This window comes from Musca domestica, unplaced genomic scaffold (genome assembly GCF_030504385.1).
Source record: "Musca domestica strain aabys unplaced genomic scaffold, Musca_domestica.polishedcontigs.V.1.1 4, whole genome shotgun sequence".
NCBI lineage: Eukaryota > Metazoa > Arthropoda > Insecta > Diptera > Muscidae > Musca > Musca domestica.
The window spans coordinates 31,328,195-31,355,274 of NW_026712328.1; the positions used below are offsets into that span (position 1 = coordinate 31,328,195).

At 36.8% G+C, this 27,080-nt stretch overlaps 1 protein-coding gene across 1 annotated transcript; it reads right to left on the minus strand.

Moving 5' to 3' along the window:
* Positions 1 to 17,381: 17,381 nt before the first annotated feature.
* On the minus strand, positions 17,382 to 26,629 carry LOC131804202 (uncharacterized). The gene is made up of 3 exons (XM_059126706.1): positions 22,220 to 26,629; positions 20,297 to 20,504; positions 17,382 to 17,569 (listed from the first exon to the last, which is right to left on the minus strand). Exons 1-3 carry the CDS (start codon positions 26,627 to 26,629, stop codon positions 17,382 to 17,384), a joined length of 4,806 nt encoding a protein of 1,601 aa, XP_058982689.1.
* Between the last annotated feature and the right edge of the window lie 451 nt (positions 26,630 to 27,080).

A 27,080-nucleotide genomic window follows, 5' to 3' on the forward strand; every position in this document is an offset into this window, starting at 1 on the left:
TTCCGAATTTAAAATAGACCAGATGTGTGTTTAATTTGTAATTTGCAAATTTCCCTTTTATTTTTTGAAATTTATTGCTTCAGAGAGTATAAATCATACCTCTTATTAATAAAGTTGAAAAGAAAACTGCAAATAATAATTCAAATAAATGCTTTTTCCAATCCAGTGTGAAATTACTCATATTTTGCCCTGTAGCTAATAAGAGATTATTAGTTTAAAATTCTCATTAAATTTTACAAATTATTTCAATGTAAAAATCATCGCCAACTGAAATTTGTTAGTGACAAACTTTCTTCTTCTGCTTTTCACAAATAGGCATCCGAGGCAGTTCCACCTTAATAAATATATGTGCATGTATGTATGTGTCCATAATATTCAATATGGGTGGTGGCATATTCAGTTTTGTGTGCTTATTTTTCCATGCGTTTTTGGAAAATTATGGAAATCGTGCGACTTATCATTAATAACAAACAGTGGAGTGGCATGTGTGTAACCGCCTTTCTCCATTGAAACTTTACTAAAGTTTAAAATGTGAACGAAACAAAAACGCTGCGTTCATAATTTAGTGACGTTGTGAAACGCCATATCAACCGATATCATGCTGGGTGCCACAAATGATTTAAATCAACATGAAGTTGCAAAAATAAAACCAATCGAGCAACGAACACATACTGACACGTACACATACACACACGAAAAATAACCAAAAACTAAAAGTTGGCAAAAATCTAATGAAAATATGTCCTTTATTCATTAAAACGCAAACAACGGATCGGGAGGGTTACCTTAAATAAATAGGCAACATTTGTATACCATCCAAAATACATACTATGGAGGGAACATTAAGTTCGTCATTCCGTTTGTAACTCTTCGAAGTAATAATTTTTGACCCACCAAATATATTCTTGATCAGCGTAAAATTCTAAGACGCGTGTTCTAACCACGCTAGAGTAAACAAGTAAAAAAACATTAAGTTCAGCCGGGCCAAACTTTTAATACACTCCACCCTAGGGTAAAAGAACATTAGAAGAAATGTGGCAAAAAACATTAAAATGCCGAATATCGGGAGGTACCGTTATATAGGGGCTACACCAACACGTGCACCTATAATTACAATGTTTCGCCACACGAACTAGGACCCATTATGACCCACAAATACCAACTTTTACACAAATCAGTGAAAAAATGTGGCATAAATCATCAAAATACCGAATATCGGGAGGTACTGTTATATGGGGACTATACCAGAACGTGGACCTATACATGCAATGTTTTGCCACACGAACTAGGACCCGTTGTGACCTACAAATACCAATTTTCAGACAAATCCGTGAAAAAATGTGGCATAAATCATCAAAATACCGAATATCGGTAGGTACCGTTATATGGGGGCTATACCAAAACGTGGACCTATACATGCAATGTTTTGCCACACGGTTAGGGACCCGTCATGACCTACAAATACCAATTTTCAGATAATCCGTGAAAAAGTGTGGCATAATCATCAAAATACCGAATATCGGGAGGTACCGTTATATGGGGACTATACCAGAACGTGGACCGATATATCTCATTTTCAATACCACCATCCTAGGGACAATACACACACTTGTGCCAAATTTCAAAGGTCTACGTCAATAATGTGGGCTCTATGTGATTTCAACAGACAGACAGACGGACAGACAGACAGACAGACAGACAGACAGACGGACAGACAGACAGACGGACATCGCTAAATCGTCTTAGAATTTTATGCTGATTATGAATATATATACTTTATGGGGTCTACGACGAATATTTAGAGGTGTTACAAACGGAATGACAAAGTTAATATACCCTCCTACCCATGGTGGAGGGTATAAAAATTATTAAGATATGAAGCTAAAAAAAGCTTTTGTGTGGAGGCAGGTCAAGTTCGAAGATGGGCTATATCGGTCCACGATATCGAATGGCGCAATATAAAGGTACCTCCAGATTTTGGGTATTTTGATGATTTTAGTTACATTTTCAATTGAATTGTTTGAAATTCTACACAAGGAGTTATCTGTGAGTACTTTATCCCCTCATAGGGAATTTTCGATATTGATCTACAATATTTTGATGATTTTATCCACATTTTTCAATGGAATAGTCTAAAAATCCGCACAATGAGTTCTCTCTAAGTGTTTTAATTAGTTTTGGTTATATTACAGACATTATTCACCGGAACTGTTTCGAATTTCGTATTTCAAGTTCGGAATCGGTACTATATCATATGACAGAATATTACTTATCCATCACCATGTCTGCGTATAGCCCCATATAAAGGTTTTTTATTTGAGCGGTATTTTTCGACGTGTTTTTTTTTTTGTTTTTTTTTTTGGAAATTTTTAAGTTCCTTCCGGATGGTGGAGGGTATAAAAAGTTCGACCCGGCCCATCTTAGCTGCTTGTTTAAGTTTCGAAAAGGTAAAAGATTAACGATACGGCGCAGGGCCAAAATATCACCTTGTTGGTATGTTTGCAAGTCATGTGCCGTCAATATCACTGTGCAACACAACAAAAAAATATTACGGGGAAAATCGATCAGATTATGAGAGTAGAGCGATTTGAAAGTTTACGTCGAAAAGTAACAAAAACAGAGACCGAAATTTCCCCCTCTTCTATGCTTATCGAAACTCTCGGATTAAGATTCCGAAGGGTGTATAAAAGTATGGCTATATTTGATACAGCTATTCTACTTCAAGATATGTATCTATAGTTCAATGTTTCTTATATCTAAGATTCAATTTCGCATTTGAAGTAATAGGTACTAAAACCTATGACGGAATATTGTCTATGCAGGTGCAAGTCTTAGTAAAGCCCTCATACAACGGTACCTATCTTTGTTCGGTATTTTAATTATATTAGAGACATTTTGATTATATTAGAGACTTTATTCACCGGAATTGTTTCGGATTTCGTATTTGAAGTTCGGAATCGGTACTACAACCTATGCCAGAATATTACTCTCCAGCACCACGTCCCCATATAAAGGTTTTTTATTTGAGCGGTGCATTTCGACGGATTTTTTTTTTTTTTTTTTTTTGAAAAATTTCAAGTTTCTTCCGAATGTTGGAGGGTATAAAAAAATCGACAAGGCCGAATTTAGCTCAATTTTTCTTCGGATTTTTTTTCGAGTTGACGTCTAAAAGTAACGAAAGATTTCACTTAAGGCGAAAAGTGTCAGAAGAACGTTTCTTCTTTACACAATTTTAATATATGTATCCGGCCATGGTGATGGTGTGGGCCGCCATAACCGACGATGGTCGCTCTCCGCTCGTATTATAATAAAGCCTTGGGCTCGCAAACATTTTCTCCAACAGGAAAAAAATGTAAAAATTACGGCGTATTTTTTTATATTTTTTTTTTATCTCACTCTGTATATACCTAAATGCGGTAAGCTAAACTATAGACCTTCTATAGACCAATGAGCCCTCCTTTCTTTAAAATACCCATAAAAATCAGATAGGCAAGACTAGAGCTATACTAATCATAGGTGAGCACTTCGCAGCCGGTATTTATATAAGAAAGGTCTGTTTAAACCGCTCCTCAGGAGGTGGTTTTAAAGAAAGCAAGGAGAAGAATAACTTGACATAGAGGGACCCTTCAACAATGTGGAACTCAAATTCATACATAATGCCTTAGCGGCCTGTTTAAACCGCTCTTCAGGAGGTGGTTTGAAGAAAAGAAAGGAGAAGAATAACTTGACATAGAGGGACCCTTCATCAATTTGGAACTCAAATTCATACATAATGCCTTAGCCAGTGTTAAAGGTCAAAATACGCTAACAAGCTGGATAGATGAAATGCTTAGTAACAGAATCATTAATTCCACAATATTTGATTTAAATGATACGAATTAACACGTGTGCCATTTATAATGATAAATGTTCATAACTATTGATTCAGGTCTAATATAATTTGAAACATCTGTATAGTGTTTTTTTTTTTTTTTTTTTTTTTTGTTTTCCCGGCTTTATCAAACCAATATTCCGTACAAATATTAACCAGTAAAAAAAGTCTTAAAATCGGCCGGGCCGACTTTATGATACCCTACACCACTTCGCTAATTTAGTAGAGCTGCGCATAACAATTAAAAGTTTTTATGGGAGAATTCAATCATACACGCTATGATTATAATTATAATTTAAAGTTCAAAGAACTAAATATGCCGAAGCATTTGTATCTTTTAAATTCGGACTTGTATTGCCCATTTGGTGCACAATTAATTTGAAATCGGATAAAAATATATATGGGAGCTATATCCAAATCGGAAGCGATCTCGATAAAATTTGGCAAAGATATTTCTGAGCTGTATTTGATATATTTCCCTAAATATCGTTGTTACGGAGTGCATATTACGGCTGTGGGTAAGAAATACTACAAATCGGATGAACAGTGTATATGGGAGTTTTAGCTACATCTGAACCGATCTTCAACAAATTTGACATACTACCTTCTACTACCTTCGGTCGTATGTGCCAAATTTCATCCAATTTGGGCAAATATTAGACGTTTGGTGCACAATAAAAGGTAAATCGGTCGAAGTTATTTATGGGAGCTATATCCAAATCTGAACCGATCTCGATAAAATTTAGCAAATGTATTTCTGAGTTGTATTTGATATATTTCCCCAAATATTGTTGTTACAGCGTGCATATTACGGCTGCGGAGGACAAAAATAGCAAATCGGATGAACAATATATATGGGAGCTATAGCTATATCTAAACCGATTTCGATCAAATTTGGCATACTTATTTTCAGGTCCAATCTGATCGTACGTGCGAAATTCCATACAATTCGGACGGATATTACACGTTTGGTGCACAATAAAAAGCAAATAGGACGAATATATATATGGGAGCTATATATAAATTTTGACCGATTAGCTCCAATTTCAATAGTGTTCGTCCTTGGACCAAACAAATGATTTGTGCAAAATTACATCTAGATAGGACAATAAATGCGAACTGTACGGAAGGACGGACGGACATGCATAAATCGACTCAGAATGTGATTGTATGCAGATCGTCAAAAGGAACCATGGGTCTATTTCGTTTCCTTTTGCCTGTTACAAACTAATGCACAAAGACATAACACCCTGACCACCTTGTGGTGTAGGGTATAAAAATATAAAATTAATTATATCACACTGAAGTTTATCAATAATTCTGATCAATCCAATATGAGTAGTTAAAGATATTAACAAAAGGGGGGTCACAAAAATAACAAAAAAAAAAAAAAACAAGAAGCGTGTAAAATAATTAATCAAAACATACAACGTCCAAAACGTGTAATCAAAGTAAATAAAACTCTAAATATAAAAATAAACAAAAGGAAATATTTCGTTATCGTCCATCCGCACTGACGCTCGTTGCTTAGTGGGGTGGGGGAATGGGAAGTTTTATGTTGACATTTGTCCCAAAAAAAAATTGTGTAACAGGACACAAAGTCTCTGCCAAATATGTACGTTCGTTATGTTCTATGGTACAGCGTTAGTGGAAGCAACAGAAGTGAATAGAGAAAAACAACAACGGCAATCACTTGACATATAACTTAAATAGGTCTAGATAGCCACTGACTATTGATATCTTTTTCAACGACCACAACAACAAGAATACGAATAAATGCAATAAAGTTAACAAAATAGACAACCCAACTGACATTAATTGAAGAAATACCAAGGGCAAACTACCGGCACAAGTACACCTATGTTGTGTCCTGACGTAACTATATAATACTGTAACGCACACACACACACACAGCAATTGGTCATTGAAATAAGCCTAGTAAACGGGAATCTGTTTAAATAAAATTTGTGATTCGCCGAACGAATACCTACTTTAATTGAGTTTCTGAATATCAATATATATTTGTATACCATCCACCATAGTATAGAGGGTATATTAAGTTTTTCATTCCGTTCGTAACACCTCGAAATATACATTTTAGACCCCACAAGGTATATATATATATATATATATATATATATATATATATATATATATATATATATATATATATTCGATATCAGCATAAAATTCTATGTCGATTTAGCGATGTCTGTCCGTCTGTGGAAATCACTCAATCTTCCGAACGAAATAAAGTAGGTTGATAAAATTGTACTCAAATGTATATTATGTCTGCAGGACTTTTGGTATTGAAAATGGGTGATGTAGGTCCACGTTTTATTGTATAGCCCCCATATAATGGTACCTCCTTTCTTTCAGTTTTTGTTGACTTAAGCGACATTATTCAACGGAAATGTTTCAAATTTCGTAATGGGTACTACAGCCTATGACAGAAAATGTCTGTGCAGGTCCACGTCTTCGTATAGCCCCCATATAACAGTTTCGCATTTGAATATTGTAATGATTTATGACAAAAGTTGCCTATGCAGGTCCATGTCGTTTTTTGAAATTTTTACAGAATTTTTAACAGATTTTTTTTTTTAATTGCTAAAATTGTTCCAAATAGTGGAGGGTATTTAAAGATCGGCCAGGTCGAACTTACAGGTTTTTTACTTGTTGATTATTGAATATACAATATTGAATATTTAAAATAAAAATCAGTAAAGAAAGTCTTAAAATCGGACAGGGCCGACTTTATGATACCCTACACCTCTTTGCTAATTTAGTAGAGCTGCGCATAACAATTTAAAGTTTTTATGGGAGAATTCAATCATACGCATTTGTATCTTTTAAATTCAGACTTGCATTGCCCATTTGGTGCATAATTAATTTGAAATCGGATAAAAATATATATGGGAGCTGTATCCAAATCGAAACCGATCTCGATAAAATTTGGCAAAGATATTTCTGAGCTGTATTTGATATATTTCCCTGAATATCGTTGTTACGGAGTGCATATTACGGCTGTGGGTAACAAATATGATAAATCGGATGAACAGTATATATGGGAGCTATAGCTATATCTGAACCAATCTTCACTAAATTTGACATACTAGCTTCTAGACTCAATTCGGTCGAAAGTGCCAAATTTCATCCAGTTTGGGCAAATATTAGACGTTTGGGAGCTATATCCAAATCTGAACCGATCTCGATAAAATTTAGCAAATGTATTTCTGAGTTGTATTTGATATATTTCCCCAAATATTGTTGTTACAGGGTGCATATTACGGCTGCGGAGGACAAATCGGATGAACAATATATGGGAGCTATAGCTATATCTGAACCGATTTCGATCAAATTTGGCATACTTATTTTCAGGTCCAATCTGATCGTACGTGCAAAATTCCATACTATTCGGGCTGATATTACACGTTTGGTGCACAATAAAATAAAGCGGACGAAGATGTATATGTGAGCTATATCGACACAGAATGTGATTCTGTGCGGATTATCAAAAGGAACTATGGGTCTATCTCGTTTCCTTTTGCCTGTTACAAACAAATGCACAAAGACATAATACCCTGACCACCTTGTGGTGTAGGGTATAAAGAGACAAAAAACTAATTCAATGACCAAGAACTGTAAAAAAAAATAAAAAAAAAACATCTAAATATGCCAAAATGAACACTCTTAATATAAACAACACATTCACCATTGTCCATCGAGTATACTGGGTGGCTAAAATGCCCGGTGACCATAAAATAGACATATGGCCACAAATGAACTTTTGATCAATACGTTTAAATTTGTCTTACAATTTTATTTTCTACTTTCTTTTGTTACATTCTGTTCTGTACGTATTTGAAAGAGGAGTTTGCTTCATACAGGTCAGGTCTAAGGTGTTGCGCATGGTGACATTTTAGCCATATATTTTTAGCAATGTTATTTCAGTCAGTTCTTGGGTGAAGTAAAATGGGAAAGAATATTTTTTGGAATAAAAATGAAGACGTGAAGACTACAATGGCAACATTTATACGTTTAACAAAAGTTCTAAATCGTTCATTATTAAACAATTCATCTAAAATTTTAATTAATTAGAGACATACAAATCATTTGAAAAAAGCCTAATTCTTTTTTATGTTGGCGATTTTTGAAACCGTTCGGGTAGGTGATATAGTCTAAGATCCTCAAATGCGAATATTAACTCAGGGAAGCATACTCGAATTTTGCTCAGACATATATATTACTCTTAGAATATTCGAAAATTGGACGCATGTGGCTTGGCCTCCTCAATTTGATATAGGGTAGCGCCTAATATTCTGGAACAGTTTTCCAAAAATATACTATTTGGCATTGTAATTACTAAGTGGATACAAACCCCACAAATTGCCAACGTAGAATCATATCGCCCTTTGAAATAGTTTTATCAGTAATTTTAGGATAAAAACCAAGAGGAACGTAATAAGAAAAAAATCAAAAATAATAGTAAAGAGTGTAAGTTGATTACCCGACAGATATACAGGGTGAGATGAAAAAACTGCAATCAACTTCAGACTGCTGTCATTTCTAAGCCACTCGTCCGACAACTGTTAAAATTATTCCAGTGACAACTCATTATATTGTTTTTGGTGAGAATTTTAAAGCAAAAAAGTTATTCGTAATGGAATTCAAGCCTGATATTGTGATTTCTTTACATTTGGCTGGAAAACCACAAATGGCTATCGTTAGAGCACCCCAGCATTTAACTGTGAATAAATCTTTTGTGTCTTGTACCTTCGCTCGTTATCGTGATATTGGTAGCGTAGCCCGACGTCAAGTGAATGGAAGAAAACAGCGACATCAGCAGATATGGTTCGAAAAGTAAAGAAGCGTCTTGATCGAAACCCGCGTCGCTGTAGCCAAAAAATGGCTCGTGAGCTGAACATATGGCAATATTCTATTCGGCGAATATTGAAAAATGAGCTCGGGATAAGACCATTGAAATTCCAAAAAGAGCAACAACTTACACTGCAAAAGAAAGAAAATAGACTCAAAAGAGCTAAAGTGTTGCTTTGCTTGGCCGAAACTGGTGAACTGCTGTATTTAGTTTTCTCCGATGAGAAAACATTCGTTGTCCAGCAGTTTGTAAACAAACAAAATGATAGTGTTTGCTTGCTAAAGAGGTCAGCTGAAAATGTACACCTTCGGTAGGCCACCAGAACTCAAGCGCCGGCCATGATTATGATGTGGGCCGCCATAACAGCCGATGATCGCTCTAAGCTTGTATTAATCGACCGTGGCATAGGAATAAATTCCGAATATTATCTCGAAAATATTCTGGAGGGTGTATTAAAGGGTTGGCCAGGCAAACATTTTGGCCGCAGACCTTGAACGTTCCAAGAGGACCATGAATGGTTACAAAACGAGGTTCCTCGTTGCATTTCTAGCGCACAATGGCCACTAAAATCTCCGGATACCAATCCGTTGAACTATTGTGTCTGGAGTATTTTGGAAAGCAAGGTTGGCACTAAAAATACTAAAGTGTCGATCACCTCAAGCAAGCGCTTCACCGGGAATGGTCCAAAATACCACAGAGCAACATTTGGGCAGCGTGTGACGGTTTCATCGGCCGTTTGAACGCGATAATTCGTGCCAAAGGTGACCGATTCGAACAAATCTAAACTTATTCCAAAATGTGATGCTACTTACGACATTTTTGGCTTTCTTTCAATAAAATGTAAATAAAAACAAGTAAGCAAAGGCTACAGTCGAGCGGGGCCGACCGTTGAATACCCTACAACACTATAATAAACGATACTGTTTATATAGGCGAGATACTCTAAAGAATTCCACAAGATATTGTGACAAATAATAAAAGAAAACCATCAGATTTCGTTCTCTAATTTTCGAATAATAGCAACTTAAACTGATTTGCTCATTTCCAATTTATTGGTAGTTGTTGCACGTAAACGGTCTTCCTAGATCTGGAACCAATGTTTCCCAAAGACCTAAAATTTCTCAGAAGTGGCAAAGGATTACCATTTATTATATTCTTCAACGAAATCAGCCTTAACGAAGTAGTCAGAAGTGCGTCTTTCCTGTATTTATGAATTCTCCAAAGAGTCACTGGAATAAACATTTTCGTATTTTGTCTACAAAAGTTGGCAAACTATTTCGCACATTGAATATTTTTTAGATGGCCATCCAAAACTGATTGGCTTTTGCAATGTCCAGTAACCCCCATTCAAATGTGCGTGAGGATCGGGCGATAATTACGACCTGCTGACAATTTTGCAGTTTTTTTTCAACCCCTAAATATATTGCGAACATCTCCAAAAAGAGTAGGCTTCTATTCTGACCCTCATCTTATACCCATGCAAAATTTCGTAAAGATCGGGACATAAATGCGATCTGTATATGATATCCTGATATCCTAACTACTTAGTTTTGTTAGCTGTAGAAATATTACCAAATGTTTAATTCAAAATGAAAATATGCCAAAAATATGACAAAATTGAAAAAATATGAGAAAATGTTACAAAATCAATATTTTCATCTTTAGAGAGATATTTTTATGCGATTTTTTTAGACGTTTTTTGTTTCCTGCCATGAGGCCATTCTGAATTAATGAGAACTGTCGAAATCCGTTCAGCCGTTCTCGACTTATATGAGATCTTTCAAACATATCTTCTTTGATAGACATATATATCGCACATATTTTGCTATATATCCGATTTGTTGGATCTTAACATCAATGTAAAGGTCAGAAGTAACCTTGTCATGGCTTCGTGATTTCGCCGGGATTTAAAATATTTGCGGTTTAATGAAAAATGTTGAATTTTTTCAACACAAAATATATTGTCTATTTTACCCGCTAAATATTATCCGATGACCACCCAAATTGGTAGGCTTCTTCCCCGCCCTAAACTCTAGCTACATACAAAATTGCGCGTCGATTGGTCTATAATTGCGATCTGTATAGCTACTGCAAAATCCGATATTTTTTCAGTATTTGGTCCATTTCGACCCTTAAATATTATGCGATCATCTCCAAAAGAAATAGGGTTCTATTCTTTCCCTAGCCCCACCTCCATTTTAAATTTCATTAGGATCGGACCATAATTGCGACCTGTAGAGTGATTACAAATTAACATGGACAGACGGACAGACGGACGGACGGACATACATAGATAGATCGACTCAGATCGACGAGCTAGGAAGATCCATATATACTTTCCCATATGGGAAACTAATATTTCGAGGTGTTACATAAATTCTGGCCCAATCAAACTTATAATACCCCCAACACATAGTGTTGTAGGGTATAATTAAAAATTATTTATATATATATATATAAAATGGTACCTCACCCACAAAGGCTCACAATTTTCAATAATTTTATCTATCATAAATTGCGAAACAATTCAGGGATTCCTTACAACTTGCTATATTTAAATATATGCATCTCAACCAGTATCCTGAGCTGAATATGGAATTAATGATCTTCCATAAATTGGATATAAATGTTCGATTTTCTTATAATTTTGGTCATACCAATATTTTTATCTGTATTAAATGAAGTATGAATACTTCGCCTGGCTATATCTGGCACCTCACGCACATGTTAACATTTTCTAAAATTAATACATATCTCATGTAAAATGAAGGAAGTTACCAATATAGTCCAAACCTGGCACGTCGCAATATTTATATCATATTTACACGAAATGGACAATATCGGTCCGTTCTTACAAAAGGCACTTCATAGATGGTCAAGAGTTGGAATAATCCTAACAGAAGTCAACAAATTTTTAAATAATCGAACATTGGCTGCGGGTATACATCTGTCGGCAAAACCGTCCGATACTTTATTACTTGTTATACCCTCCACCATAGTATGGCGGGTATAGTAGGCTTGATCATTCCGTTTGTAACACCTCGAAATATACCTTGTAGACCCCACAAAAAATATATATATGTTCTTGATCAGCATAAAATTCAATGACGATTTAGCGATGTCCGTCCGAATTTAACAGAATTTTTAACGTTACAAATCGTGGAGGGTATTTAAAGTTCAGCCCGGCTGAACTTTCAGCTTTTGTACTTGTTTTTATAATATTTGGTGGACGTCGATTAACGAGCTTGGTGTGGGTAGACGAACAACACAGGTGAATGAAGCTGTAATGCCAGTCAGTGGTAACTTAAACCTTAAAAAATCCTTAAAAAATCTCCGCATGCAACCTTTTTAATCATATAAGAGAAGCAGTCGATTCCGGCCATGTGATACCCTGTATAACAATATTTTCAAGTGAAAAGGTGTAGATAAGAAAATGGCTATGGGTAAAAGTTTGTACTTATATTAACACTGGCATGATTATAGAAATATATTTGGATTGTTAAACGAAGCATTTTATTGCCTATTAGTTAATGCAATTTTTCACATTTTTTGTCATGTCTTATATTCCCTAAACTTCTTGCTCAGATCCCACAATCGGTATTTATAAAGTCAAACCGCATACACACAGATGTGCTCAATACACATTTGTCACTCATTTTAGTGGACACTAAAATGACTGTCAACAATTACACACCTGTAGCAAAACATATTGCAAAACTAACTTCAAATTGAATCAAATAAATTCGATTGTCATCTGAAACAACAACGACAACAACAACAAAAATAACAGCCACAACGACACATCTGCCACAACAAACATAAATAACTGCCATTGCATTTTTGTGGCACAGTCTGTGGTTTTTCATTAGAGGCGAAACAGCGGCACTACATTTGGACGGCGACTGCAGCCGTTGACAACATTTACACGCCAAATGTATTTGCCAAAGGAATTCACCTGAAAAATTTATCTGTAGTTTCTTCCCGGAGATGCCATCGCTATCTGGTAAATTGGTTTTCTTTTTGTCAACTGGGGATTTCAATTGTTGCAACAACGACAGACGAAACACAACACACAACAAAAAGAGCAAATCAATGAAAACAAAACCGAAATACAGAATGTTTCATTGTTTTCATTTTCTTTGTATTTGTATTTCTTGCGATGTTTTAGAAATGTTGTGGGGTGAAAACGGACCGAACACACACACAAAACATGTATACACAAGTAAAGAAAACAATTTTCTTTGGCATAGAACAAATCTAAGAACCTCTAAAACTAAAGAACTGCAGGAAAATGTTAAGCTTTAGTTATCATTAGGGGTCAAAGTGAAACAATGTTGTTTCTATTACTCACACTTGCCAATGGCGGAGACACAGTGTCTTGAACTTAGATCTAATGACATGAATAAATAGAACAAAATCCGTAAAATGCAGTCAAAAGCCATAGAATATTAATTGAAGAAATATCATTGTTGTCTCACTCTATAAAGCTGGTTCAGATTAGAGTTGAAACTTTGTATTGTGTCTTCTTTAAACTTATTATACCCTCCGTATATTAAGTTTGCATTTCGTTTGTAAAACCTAAAATATATATTTTAAACCCCAAAAAGTACAAATTTTGTTGATCGGCACGAAATTCTATGTCGATTTAACGATTACCGTCGGTCTGTATGTCCGTCTTTTGAAATCACTCTAGCTTCCGAACGAATTGAATTTGGTTGATAAAATTGCACTCAATGAGTGTTTGACATTTGGTATTGAAAATGGGCTATATAGGTCCACATTTAGGTATAGCCTAACTGTAACTGTACCTCCTATATTCGGTATTTTGATGTTTTTGGCGACATTGTTTACAGGACTTGTTTCAAATTTCGTTATGATAGTTCGTAACGTGTACTACAGCCTGTCACAGAAAATTGTCTAAGCAGGTCTTCGTATAGCCCCTCAATATCGGTACATCCCTATATTCTGTATTTTGATGATTTTAGATATATTATTCAGAAATTCCATATACGAACTACAGCCTGTGACAGAAAATTGTCTGGACTGGTTCATGTCTTCGTACAACCCTCATATAACGGTACCTCCCGATATTCGGTATTTTGATGATTTGAGCTACATTATTTACTGGAATGGTTAAAATTTCGTATTTGCACTTCGTAATGGGTATCTGTGACAGAAAATTGCAGGTCCACGTCTTCGTATAGACCCCAAAATAAGGGTAGCTCCCTTTCAACAGAATTTAAAACGAATTCTATTTTTTATTTATTTATTTATTTGTTTTTTTTTTTTTTTTTTTTTTTTTGAAATTTCCAAATCCCAAATTGCTTTTTATTAAGCAGAGAAATTAGCGTTATGTTGGTCCAAGGTGAAATTTTTATAAGAAAGATATCTTATATTAATTTCAAATGGTTTGGAAAATAACACAATAACCACTGTATGGGTGTCTTGTTAAAACGTTACTAGTATTTCAGCTTTTTGTCAAATGTCATGCATGATGTATCAAAACTTGAAAATCTGACTACAAAACTTTAATACAAATAAAATGTGCTTATACAACTACATGCAACAAGATGATTGCAGGTAGCCGTAATAAAATCTGCACCGATTTTAACAAAAATTTACATTCGGATTTATACTCTGTAAAAAGGTTATTTTGCGTTTGATTAAGGGTAGAACTTCATATCAACTTGTTAACGTGTCTCGGCGAGCTAACTCCATCTGTCTATTTATGACCCCCCATTTGTTCATATAAATTTGTTACTACACTACAGGTCCCAATATTCGGTATCTTTATGATTTTAGCTACGTTTTCAATGGAATTAACTAAAACTTGGTATTTAGATATCGTAATAAACGTAGTTTTTTTCTGGCAGATAATTGGATATATGATGAATATTGATGAATATAGCTAGATTTTTCAACAGATATTTTTCAAACTTGGTGTTTTAGTTCGTAATAAGTATAGCCTCCATATAACAGCACCAGCAGATCTATGATCTTTTCGCTGTTTTATTCACAATTTTAGTCCGAATTGTCTCTTTATGTATAAACTGTCTTTATACATAGGTCCAAGTTTTGGTATAGTCCCCATGAAACAGATATTCGGTATTTTATTTTATTCAGAATTATTCAAAACATAGTGTTTTGAGCTTGATATAAGGGCTATTTTCTCCGGCTGGCAGTTGGATGTTGAGGTTCACCTCTCCGTATAATCTTAATCTATATATATAAAAATCAATTGTTGTTTGTTGGTAATGGTATCAGTTGAGAACGGGTGGACCGATTTGAATAATTTTTTGTACAAACATTCGTCATGCCCCGAGTTAGGTTTTTAAAGGAAAAAATATTGACCACACCTACTCTTACGCCCACTATTTCGATTTATCTAAAATCCTTTAATTTGCCAAAATAATGAAGATATCGGTTTGAGCATTATTACATGAGATACTGTTGACTTTCCATCCAACCGTAAGTATTTATTTGGGGGCTGAGGAACGCGCCTACTTTTAAATCTGTCTCTCTATATGTAAAAGAAAGTTGTGTTAGTTACTACGCTTATAACATAAAGACCGCCGGTCTGATTTTAACGATTCAGATAAATTCGGAATTGCCTCTTGGCAGAAAAGCATAAAATCCAAAAAAATCGCATAAAAATGTGAAATTTTGAACATTTTCATTTTTATTTTTAAATGTACAATAGTAATGTTTTATTTTGCATGATTTTTTTCCATTTTGACTTACTATTTTCGAATGTACATTTGTAGTATTTTTTTCTGTTTTTTTTTTTTTTTTTTTGTTGGAATTTTAATATGATGTATAATTTGTTTGGGTAGTATAAAGCGACAACGGATAAAACTGTTATTTATAGATTATATGTATTTATTGGGTTATACGAATAATATCATTTCAGAAAAGAATAAGATATGAAAATTCTAAAATCGGGAAAAATCAAAAATTTTTCAATTTTTCATATGGACCTTTAAAAATCAGCGATCCATTTGGAGATTATTTTTATTTTTTTCGATTCTCTCTTTTTTCTATATTGAAGTGTACATTTCTTATTGTTTTCAATTCTGTCATAACCCCCGATAACGGATTATCCCGATTTCAAGTATATTCTACATTTTAACCATAACCCCAAGTCCACTTTCCCAACCAATGTGTGGTCAGAAAAGAAAAAATTGGTATTCTATTGAATTTGTAACCCCCAAGAGAATATTGGTTGGGAACGTAGATTTGGGATGTACGTCTATATGAAATAAACTCCGAAATGTCAATCTGGGACTCATTCAGTCGGAAATTGTGGCTGAAATATGAAAAAATACGAAATTTTAAAGTAAATTTATTGGATCTCCACCGCACAGTTTAAATGACAAACAATTAATGTCCATCTTACGGTAATCGGAGATTTGGGATGTACGTCTATATGAAATAAACTCAGAAATGTTAATCTGGGACTCATTCAGTCGAAATTGTGGCAGAAACATGAAAAAATACGAAATTAGAAAGTAACACCAAACCGAACATTTCTTTAATCGTCATTTAATTACACTTCGATGAAAAATGTGGACTTTATTGGATCTCCACCGCAAAATTTAAATGACAAAAATGTATGCCCATCTTACGGTAATCGGAGCAAAAGAGTAATTTTTTGGCTATTCTGACAACATTCTGCCTTCTAGTATGGAGGTGGACAAAACTAAATACCACGCAGTACGGGATTTTAAACGTTGGAAATACAAATTCGAAATTATAGATCATTTGAATGAAAATGTTAAGCTTTTTACAACAATAAAATTGAGCTGAATTTTCACATTGGGCTATTATAGATGTTCTTCATCATAAAGGTATTTAACACAGAAATTAATTTCTATTTCTAATTTCATTACTTATAATGAAAATTGTGCCGCTTACATAAGTCAGATCTGTGATTTATTATGCTTTAAAAAATACGCATTAAAGACTAAAAGTACGGGCCGGCAACGCGGACCGGGCCAGCTAGTCACATATAATTGTTACACAATATTTTCCAATATTTTTAAAAAAATTATAGGGACATTTTTAAACGGCCGAACTCAGCTGTTTTTTACTTTTCGATTCACACCATACCGTTATGAAACTAACAATCATTTAGGAGATCTCCTCCTAAAGTCTCTTCTCAAAAACTTTTGCTATCCTCAATTAATATTGAACAATTGCACTGTGCCTCAACTGATGCTTCAAAAACAGAACAAACTTACCAAAAAACTCCTTTTTTGTCTTGTTCTTATTACAAACGTAGGGCTCAATTGAGAATTGATAAAGTTGAATTGGTTTTCTTTAGCACGCTGACTATTTCCTTCCAGTCAGTCAGTGTAGTTTCTCGTGTTTTTTTTCCTGGTGTTTCTGGCCTCAGCCACACACAATCTTTCCCAGAGCTTTTGTACTTAGTTAGTTTTTTTTTTGTTCGGTCCGACATTTTATACCGGCTTGCTCTTTGCGTCCATCGTTTCTTTGTACTTTGGCACTAAGTTGCCTAAGGGACAACAACGAGTAAACAATGACATAATGACAAGTGGAGAAGAATTTAAGCGATAAATAATTAATTGATTTGAGAAAAAATATGTAACAAAAGCATCCACAGATAACTTTACTTTAGCTTAAGATGAATGAGGACATGTTGCTGCTGCTGCTGCCACTGCTGCTGTGGTAGTTAATGTTATTGCCATGTATTTGAGACGGAGGTATTAGTACGTCTTCATATAAGGCAATACGGGGAGAGAGTGTGATGCTATTTTGTTTTTTCTTATTGGCCGAGTGGGATTTGGTGTTAAGGATATCAACTGCATTGATTGTTATTCGGTTTAAAAACACATTTCGATTTTCAATGATAGGTAAAATAAAAATCAAGTTTTAATCTTCTTAGAATAAACCTGACTGTATGTATTTTTAAATGAGCCCACGGCATTGTGAACACGTTAGTTTTTTTAGTTTTGAAATATTCCCCAATACTACCTTTAAACTCTTCATAATCTTCATTTCTGAACTTTAAGCCTTTTATCGTGCTAATAGGCAATTTCAATTTATTTTTCATGCAAAACTAATGATCTTTTTATACCCTCCACCATGGGTAGGAGGGTATATTAACTTTGTCATTCCGTTTGCAACACCTCTAAATATTCGTCGTAGACCCATAAAGTATATATATTCATAATCAGCATAAAATTCTAAGACGATTTAGCGATATCCGTCTGTCTGTCTGTCCGTCTGTCTGTCTGTCTGTCTGTCTGTCCGTCTGTCTGTCTGTTGAAATCACGATAGAGCCCACATTATTCGACGTAGACCTTTGAAATTTGGCACAAGTGTGTGTATTGTCTCTAGGATGGTTGGTATTGAAAATGAGATATATCGGTCCACGTTCTGGTATAGTCCCCATATAACGGTACCTCCCGATATTCGGTATTTTGATGATTTATGCCACATTTTTTCACGGATTTATCTGAAAACTGGTATTTGTAGGTCATGACGGGTCCCTGAGCGTGTGGCAAAACATTGCATGTATAGGTCCACGTTCTGGTATAGTCCCCATATAACGGTACCTCCCGATATTCGGTATTTTGATGATTTATGCCACATTTTTTCACTGATTTGTGTAAAAGTTGGTATTTGTGGGTCATAATGGGTCCTAGTTCGTGTGGCGAAACATTGAAATTATAGGTGCACGTGTTGGTGTAGCCCCTATATAACGGTACCTCCCGATATTCGGCATTTTAATGTTTTTTGCCACATTTCTTCTAATGTTCTTTTACCCTAGGGTGGAGGGTATTAAAAGTTTGGCCCGGCCGAACTTAATGTTTTTTTACTTGTTTAAACTCTAAATTATTTAATTACAATCCAAATCGTCCTAAGCTCTATACTGAAATTTACTTATCGATTGGTCTATAATATTGATCTCTAGATCAACTTCAAAATCAGAAAAAATATGTTTTTTTCCCCTTCATTCCATAAATGTCTTGTGAATAAAATTACTTTAATTCTGACCCTAACCCTAACACCACGCAACATTTCGTGAAGGTCGGTATATAACTGCGACCTGTAGTGATTACAAATTTTTGGAGGGTGTTGTAACCTCAAAACATGGTCTTGTCGGATATAAAATATAATTGAAAATTCAAAAAAATATTGTTCCGGGCCAGGAAAAACTTTTAATACTCCACCATTTGAAAGAAATTTGCAAAGTTAGAAAAATGAAATGAAAAAATCCCAGCCAAAAGTGTTGCTTAAATCGTCAAAATGCCGAATATAGGGGGTGTTTATTAATATTAATTAAAGCAGATATACACAACACTTGAATTGTGTAACCTTGGTATGTTTACAATTTCTTGTAATCTACCAAGAAAATTTATTTTTGCTTTCTATTTATACATTTTTGAATTCATTAAAACTAGCATTTAAAGTTAACTAAGCAATAAATTACTTCAGCCAATAACCCATGCAATGTGAAACCAATCGAGGTGTTTCTTTATTTAGGCTATTGGCCTGCATAAGGCAAACAATAATTATATAGGTCAGTTATATGCTGACATAGAATAAAATAATAATAAAACAAAATTAAAAATGTGTTAGTAAAATATGTTCTTTTGAACATTCTCCCCCACGTTGAACGAGGAACGTTCAAGAAACTGTCTGGTCAATGACGTATGATGATGAGACTGACTGCCGAGGGGTAGGTGTTGGGTTCATGTTATTGTTGGAAGTTCTGTGGTGCCGAAACTTGACAATGACGTATATGGCTACTCCAATTCCAATGCAAAGAGCTAGATAGCTGATGGTATGATGGTGAATGGCCGTCGATTTCATTAATTGTGGAAGGCGTCCGATTTCAATAGTTTTTAGCTGTTGGTGTAAGGTGACGAGTTCAGCAGCATGTGTTTCATAGGTGCTGTTTAATGTTTTGTTGAGCAAGACAAGCTTATTGCTTGAGATTATGGAATCCAGTGGCTTAAGTCTCAGATATGATGTGTGCACTGTTGTTTTGTTTTCGTAGTGACCGTATATTGTAAATGTGTTGTCTTTGAAAATGCAGCCTGGCCCAATTTCTAAAGTTCCAGCTCCTTGCACCTCCAGGTGTGTCATTTTTGTACCACAAACAAAGGACAATTCTGTTAAATTGGCTAGAGTAAACATCCATTTATTCTTTTGTTCCATTTGTCTCCAAGTTTGGTGGTGCATGGTCGATTGCAAGTCGCACGCTTCTGACGATTTGTTCAATAAGAAAATCACCTCGCATAAATGTGATCGATCGCCTTTGCTAAATTTCGCTTGGTTGTCGCAAATAAAAACGTCATTTGTGGTATGTATGCAGCTGTTCATTTCTTCTGCGGTTAGCGATATGAACTCATCCCGATGGACGTTAGCTGCCAACAATGTTGATTTCAAAGCTATTGAAATAAATCGACCGGATCGTAGCATAGGTACGGGGATCATTTTGAATAAATCATACTGCTGGAGATCCACTAATGGAAGGCGAATCTCGAATATGATATGGTTCTTAATAACCCTTCCCTTACTCTTCATTAATTTGAAGAAATCCGAAACATTATCTTCGCGAACGGGTAGAGCACGAGATGGAGGAATGTGAGCCTTGATGGTTTGGAGCTCTTGTAGCAATTGATGTGGCGTAAGTAGCAACGGACTTATCCGACCATGATGAGCATCCGTTAAAACGTCGATTAAGTTATCTTCTATATGTTTCAACCTTGATGAAAGTAGCATGAGCTGTGAAGTGAGAAACATAATTGATTGTGTTGTCTTTACAACATCTTCTTCTTTCTTCACCTTATTTGCCAAAAGGTTCATCTCCACTTGCATGTTGCCGAAGTTCCTTTGGCTCGTATCTTCGTCCTTTCTAATTATGTTGATTGTTGAATCAATAATAGATGTCTGATTTTTTAGAAGATCCAACAAATGTTGCTTGTCTTCATTTGCCTTCTCAATTGTCACAGTCATTTGCTCCGCATATTCCGAATCCAAGACACCAAATAACGAGTGTGCGAGGTTCCCGACTATGTTTAGAGCTCCTCTCCTGATGCGCCTGGGGAATATGTTCAGTGTATTTGATTCCAACTGCTTTTGTACTTGAATAAGATTTTCTGAAAGTATCTCACAGCTTCTGTTCTCAACTGCTATCTTACACAACTTCTGAAGGGTTCCTATCCCGGTAGAAAAGCCATCCATATCTGCCCAAAATGGGGAAAGATCATAATAAGTGATCAGTTTCCACTCTGCTGTTACTACTTTTGTGATTCCAATTCCTTCAAAATAGATGCCGGGCTTATTCTCAAACTTGTGTATGTTGAACGAATGACACAAGCATAGAGGTAAAAATAGTAAAGCCACAAGCATCATCGATACTAGCATGCTGCTTGACGTCTTCAATCGCTTTGGAGATGGCTCTTCACTCCTACTCTTGGTCTCTATAGGCGGAAGAGGTTCCTTTTCCTTTTTCCATAAAGGAGCTAATCTGGTTATAGCTCTTTTAATTTCGCCGTTTTGTGTCTTTACGTCGACTACACGAACGGCTCCATCGTTGCCCTTATATGTTCGGGTTATTCTGCCTAGCGGCCACTGCATTACAGGCATGTTATCTTCCTTAATAATGACCAATTGACCAGGTTCCACGTTTGGAGATGGTGTACTCCATTTCCTTCTTTCTTGCAGAGTATTTAAGTACTCCGTGGACCAACGTTTCCAAAACTCATGCCTAATTTGAGATACGACCTTCCATCTGCTTGTCAATGATGTTGACGATTGGTTCGCTGATGGGTCAACCTGTGCCGTTAACGGTTCTCCCACAAGAAATGACCAGGTGTTAATGCAGCTAGATCATTTGGATCGTCAGAAATAGGAGTCAACGGTCGGGAATTCAGGATTGCTTCTATTTCAATAACAACTGTTTCCAACTCTTCGTGGGTTAATGATGCACTATTAGTGGTGCGAAGCAACAGTTGCTTGGCTGACTTCACCGCGGCTTCCCATAAGCCACCAAAATGTGGTGCTCTTGGGGGAATAAACTGGAAATCGATCCCTTCTCTTGAGCACGTCTCCGCTATTATTTCTTTGCCTTTCTCCCCAAAGACAGCCTTATTGAATTCATCGAGCTGATTTTTAGCACCTACAAAGTTAGTCGCGTTGTCTGAATATAGGGTTTGACATTTTCCTCGCCGAGAGATAAATCTCTTCAATGCTCCAATGAATGCTTCCGTTGTTAGGTCTGTAACTACTTCCAAATGTACAGCCTTTGTTGCGAAGCAGACAAAGACAGCGATGTAAACCTTGTGTGGTCTCTTGCCTCGTATTTTGTAGTGGACCCATAACGGTCCGCAATAGTCAACGCCGGAGACAATAAACGGCCTTGCTGGTGTGACTCTGCTCGGTGGGAGATTTCCCATGATTTGGTTGTATAACTTTGGCTTCGCCCGGGTGCACCTTACGCAATTTTGCACAATGTTGCGAGCCATAGCCTTCCCCTTGATTATCCAATATTTTTGTCTTGATGTTGCCAGTAATAGTTGTGAGCCACAGTGGCTATTCTCTAAATGGATCATGCTAAGAATGAGTTTCACAATTGGATCGTTGTATGGTAACAACATCGGGTGTTTTGTGTCGTATGCTAAGGTTGCCTCTTCCAACCTGCCACCGACTCTAAGTATTCCTCTGTCATCAAGAAACGGAGTTAAACTATGTATGGAGCTTGATTTGTCCAATGCTCCATGTTTCCTCAATTGCTGAATTTCTTTCGCAAAATCTGCCACCTGTACGGTCTTGACTATTAGTTGCATCGCCTGATTCAACTCCATAGGTGTCAATACATCTGTCGAACTTCCATGCTTGCGTCCCTTTATCCTTTCTGAAAATCGCAGGACATAACCGACAATACGTTGTAATCGTCTAAATGAACCCTTGTGGTTGATTCCATAGATCATATCCTGTAACCCACTCTGTGAGGCAATTGCTGATACTGTAGATTTTGTCTTGAATTCAAGATCGGATTGATTTTCTCTATTCTTTGAGAAGGGCCCCGGCCAGAGAGATTCATTTCCATGTAGATACGTGGGTCCATAAAACCACATCAGACATCCCGACAGACGATCTGGTTTCATACCTCTGGATATATAATCGGCAGGATTATCCTTCGTCCCCACATGTCGCCATTGAGTGTTTATCGATCTGCCTTGTATATTTTTTACTTTGTTGGCAACGAACGTCTTTAGAGCTGATGGTTCTGAATTGATCCAGTACAATGTAATCTCTGAGTCTGACCAATAAATAGTCCTTAGATCTTCGTAACCCAATTCGGCTTTGACCTTAGCAGTAAGTTTTGTTCCCAATTCAGCGGCACAAAGCTCTAACCGTGGCAGCGTGATCTCCTTTATTGGTGCTATTTTTGATTTTGAACAAAGAAGTCTGACTATATGCCTGCCGTCTGGCAGCATAGCTCGAAGATACACCACAGCACCATATGCCTTTTCTGACGCGTCCACGAAAGTATGTATCTCAATTTTTGTTGGTTTCTCTCCATCAAACATGTGTCTGGGTAACCTGAAATCATTTAACATCTTCAGACCTTCTCGGAACGATAGCCAATATGCTGCCCTTTCTGCTGGCAGTTCCTCGTCCCAGCCAAGTTTATTCTTCCACAGTTGCTGAATAAAGATCTTAGCTGCTGACACCACAGGACCCGCAATTCCTAAGGGGTCAAACAATCTTGCCAAATCAGATGTGACCTTCCGCTTGGTGACCTTGGTGCATTCGTTCACATCACTCTTCAAACAAAATCGGTCTGCTTGAGGAATCCATGTTAATCCCAAAACCTTGGTTGATGATTTGTCAAAATTGAGATCTACTTCTCTATCTTCTGGAGGAATTCCATGCAGCAGTTTTAAGTGGTTAGCACACCATTTTCGTAGTCTAAATCCAGCTTCCAGTAGTAACATATTAACTTGTTTCTGCATCTCAATTGCCGTTGTTAAACTGTCAGACCCGCACATGCAATCGTCAACGTAAAAATTCTTTTGCAATACCATCGCCCCCAATGGATATCTTTGTATGTTCGTATCTGCTAGCCTTTTCAGACATCTTGTAGCAAGATATGGGGCACACGTCGTACCATATGTTAACGTATTCAACATGTAATGTTCGAGTTCCTTGTCTGGAGTGTTTCTCCATACGATTAGTTGATATTTGCGATCTCTTTTGTCGACTAGCACTTGTCTGTACATCTTTTCAATGTCTGTTGTAAACACAAATCTCGGCAGTCTAAACCGCAACAGCATTCCAAACAGATCTCCTTGAACCCTGGGACCTGAATGCAAAATATCATTGAGTGACCATCCAGATGATGACTTGCAAGACGCATCGAACACAACCCTCAGTTTTGTTGTGCTGCTATTTGGGCGTAAGACACAATGATGCGGGATATAGTAATGCTTACCACGCACCTCTCTTGATTGTATTTTCGTCATATGTCCCAGATCCTCATACTCCTTCATAAATTTAGCATACTGCTCGTGAAGACTTGCATCCTTAGATAAGCGACGTTCCAACGCAAAGAATCTTGATGCTGCAATATTCAAGGATTCAGAAATTTTCTCAGGGCCGTCTGCAAACGGTAATCGCACCACAAACCGACCATTCTCATTCACTGTTGTATTTTGGTTGAAGTGATTTTCACACTGTTCCTCTGCTATTGTCAACTTCTGGTCTTCACAAACATCGTCTTGTTCCCAGAACATCTTTAATAAATCTTCTAAAGCATGTTCATCTTCTCCGAAAACGGCGCATGTCACAGTTTCTGATTCAGCCTGAACTCTTCCACTAGCAATCCATCCTAGTTTTGAGTTCTTCAATATAGGAAGCTCTTTGGACATTCGAAGTTCTTGTGAGAGAATCAGGTTGAAGTAGAACTCTGCTCCAAGTAGTACGTCAATCCTGGTCGTTTGATAAAAATAGGGATCTGCTAGTTTTATGTTTTCTGGAATAGGCCATGATGTGATGTCGATCTCAGTGCTTGGTTGGGGTGGCACTATATTTGGTAACACAAAGGCTTCTAGGCGTGTTCTGAATTTGCTGGTGAGTGACTTAAGCTCCACGTTGACCCTGTGGTTTGCGGTTCTTGATCTACCTCCAACACCTTCGATACAGAGAGATGTTTGAATGGGTTCGATACCCAACCTCTGCACTAGTCGCTCTGACACCAGATTAATTTGTGAACCGGAATCCAGAATCGCCTTAAACTCATAGCTTCTTCCATTATTTGCCTTGATCGCAACACGTGCGGTTGCAAGAAGTACGTATGATTGGGATCTATTCGCCGATGCTACTGTTGGCGGCTGTTGAACCGACAAATCTGCTGACTTGTTCTCTACTTGTGGCCTCGTTGAAAAATGCAAAAGTGTATTGTGTTTTTGTTGACACTTCCTGCACTTCCCACTTGTACACGTTTTTGCCTGATGGTCATCCTTGAAGCAATTTAGACACATCTTGTGTCTAGCAACCCATTTCTGTCTTTCGGGCACTGTCATTGCCAAGAACTGTTTGCAGTAATATAGGGGGTGGTCACCTTTGCACATGTGACATCTACGGATCGTGGTGGAAGCAGTCGTTGCTGACGGTTTGCTCTTCTGAATCCCATTGACAGCTTCTAATGATTCGAAACGACTCCTCAAACATTTCATGAAATGATCCATCGTTTGGAGTTCTTTCGAATCTACAATCGACTGCTCATACAACACATGAGTAGTCTTGTCCATCCTCTTTGTTAGGATGTGGATTAAGAGTGGATCCCATTCCTTTGGCCTTACTCCAAGACCCTCCAATGCCAATAACGATTCATGAAGACTATCATGAAAGTCCTTCACTGATCTGCTATCGCCAGACATGTTGGGCAGGTTTAGCATTCTCTCAAGTATAGTTGACACTTGAGCTCTCTTGTTATTGTACCTGTCTTGGAGTGTCTTCCAGGCAATGTCGTAATTCGCCTCGGTCAACTCGAGGTGCCTTATGAGTTTCTCGGCTTCCCCAGTCACGTTGGCCTTGAGATACCACATTTTTTGCACTTGTGGCAAGGCTTGCTCGTTGATCATTTTCCCAAAAATGTCAGCAAACGTCTGCCACTTCGAATAATCCCCATTAAATTGAGGGATTGTAATTTTTGGCAGATTAACTTGATTTGCCAAGTTTCCGCCTGATCTCTGCTGAGACGACGAATGATCGACCTGTGTTAGCGTCGATATTTTTTCTTTGAACTTTAACGTCTCTTCCTCTAAGAGAACGTAGGCTGATGCATCGTACCCCACCAACGTTGGGTCATCAAAGTCCTCGAACATTTTGAAGTGGATATCTTCCACGTGTGTCCACAGTTTTTCAATTGCAGCCACTGTCTGACAGGGAGCAGCTTGGCCTGAATTGCCCCTTATTAACGTTTGTATGGACTGCATTAGAGCCCTCTGACGTCTCACTAATGCAGTCACGCTGCTGGTTGCAGTAAACTGGCCTGATTGTTTTTGCACCCCCTCCCTTGTTGCGGGAAGCGGTTTCTGAGGCATTTGTTCTTTGCCCCTTTTGATGTCTGCCTCGATGTTGTCGATTGCAGCTCTGTACTCTTCACCAATGACTTGGTATTCGTTATTGGTGATATGGAGATGTGACTCTGCCGCAGGATCTGCACGAATTTTGTTTTCATTGCGATCGATCTCTGCCCAGAGTGCTTCCATTTCCTTGAGCTTTTTGCTGTAGAACTCCACCGTTCTTCTTTCCAATGGAGCCTTTTTTACGTTCGCAATTGCCTTCCTCAACTCGGCAATTGCTGCTTGTTGTTGCTCGATTACTGTAGCTAGATCCATACTGTATCCGCCTTACGGTGATTAGCTATCAGTTGATTCAGATTCTTGATGTAGGTACTGGCTTCTTCTCCAGATGTTTCTGGCTCTTAGATGGTGCTACTAGTTGTACGTAACTAGCTCCTTTCACAAATAAATATTTCAAATTCCTTACCACTGGTGGGGGGAAATTCGAAATTTATGAGTGAATCAAGTAATCCTTGTCAGGATCACGTCGGGGTCACCAAAAAATGTTTATTAATATTAATTAAAGCAGATATACACAACACTTGAATTGTGTAACCTTGGTATGTTTACAATTTCTTGTAATCTACCAAGAAAATTTATTTTTGCTTTCTATTTATACATTTTTGAATTCATTAAAACTAGCATTTAAAGTTAACTAAGCAATAAATTACTTCAGCCAATAACCCATGCAATGTGAAACCAATCGAGGTGTTTCTTTATTTAGGCT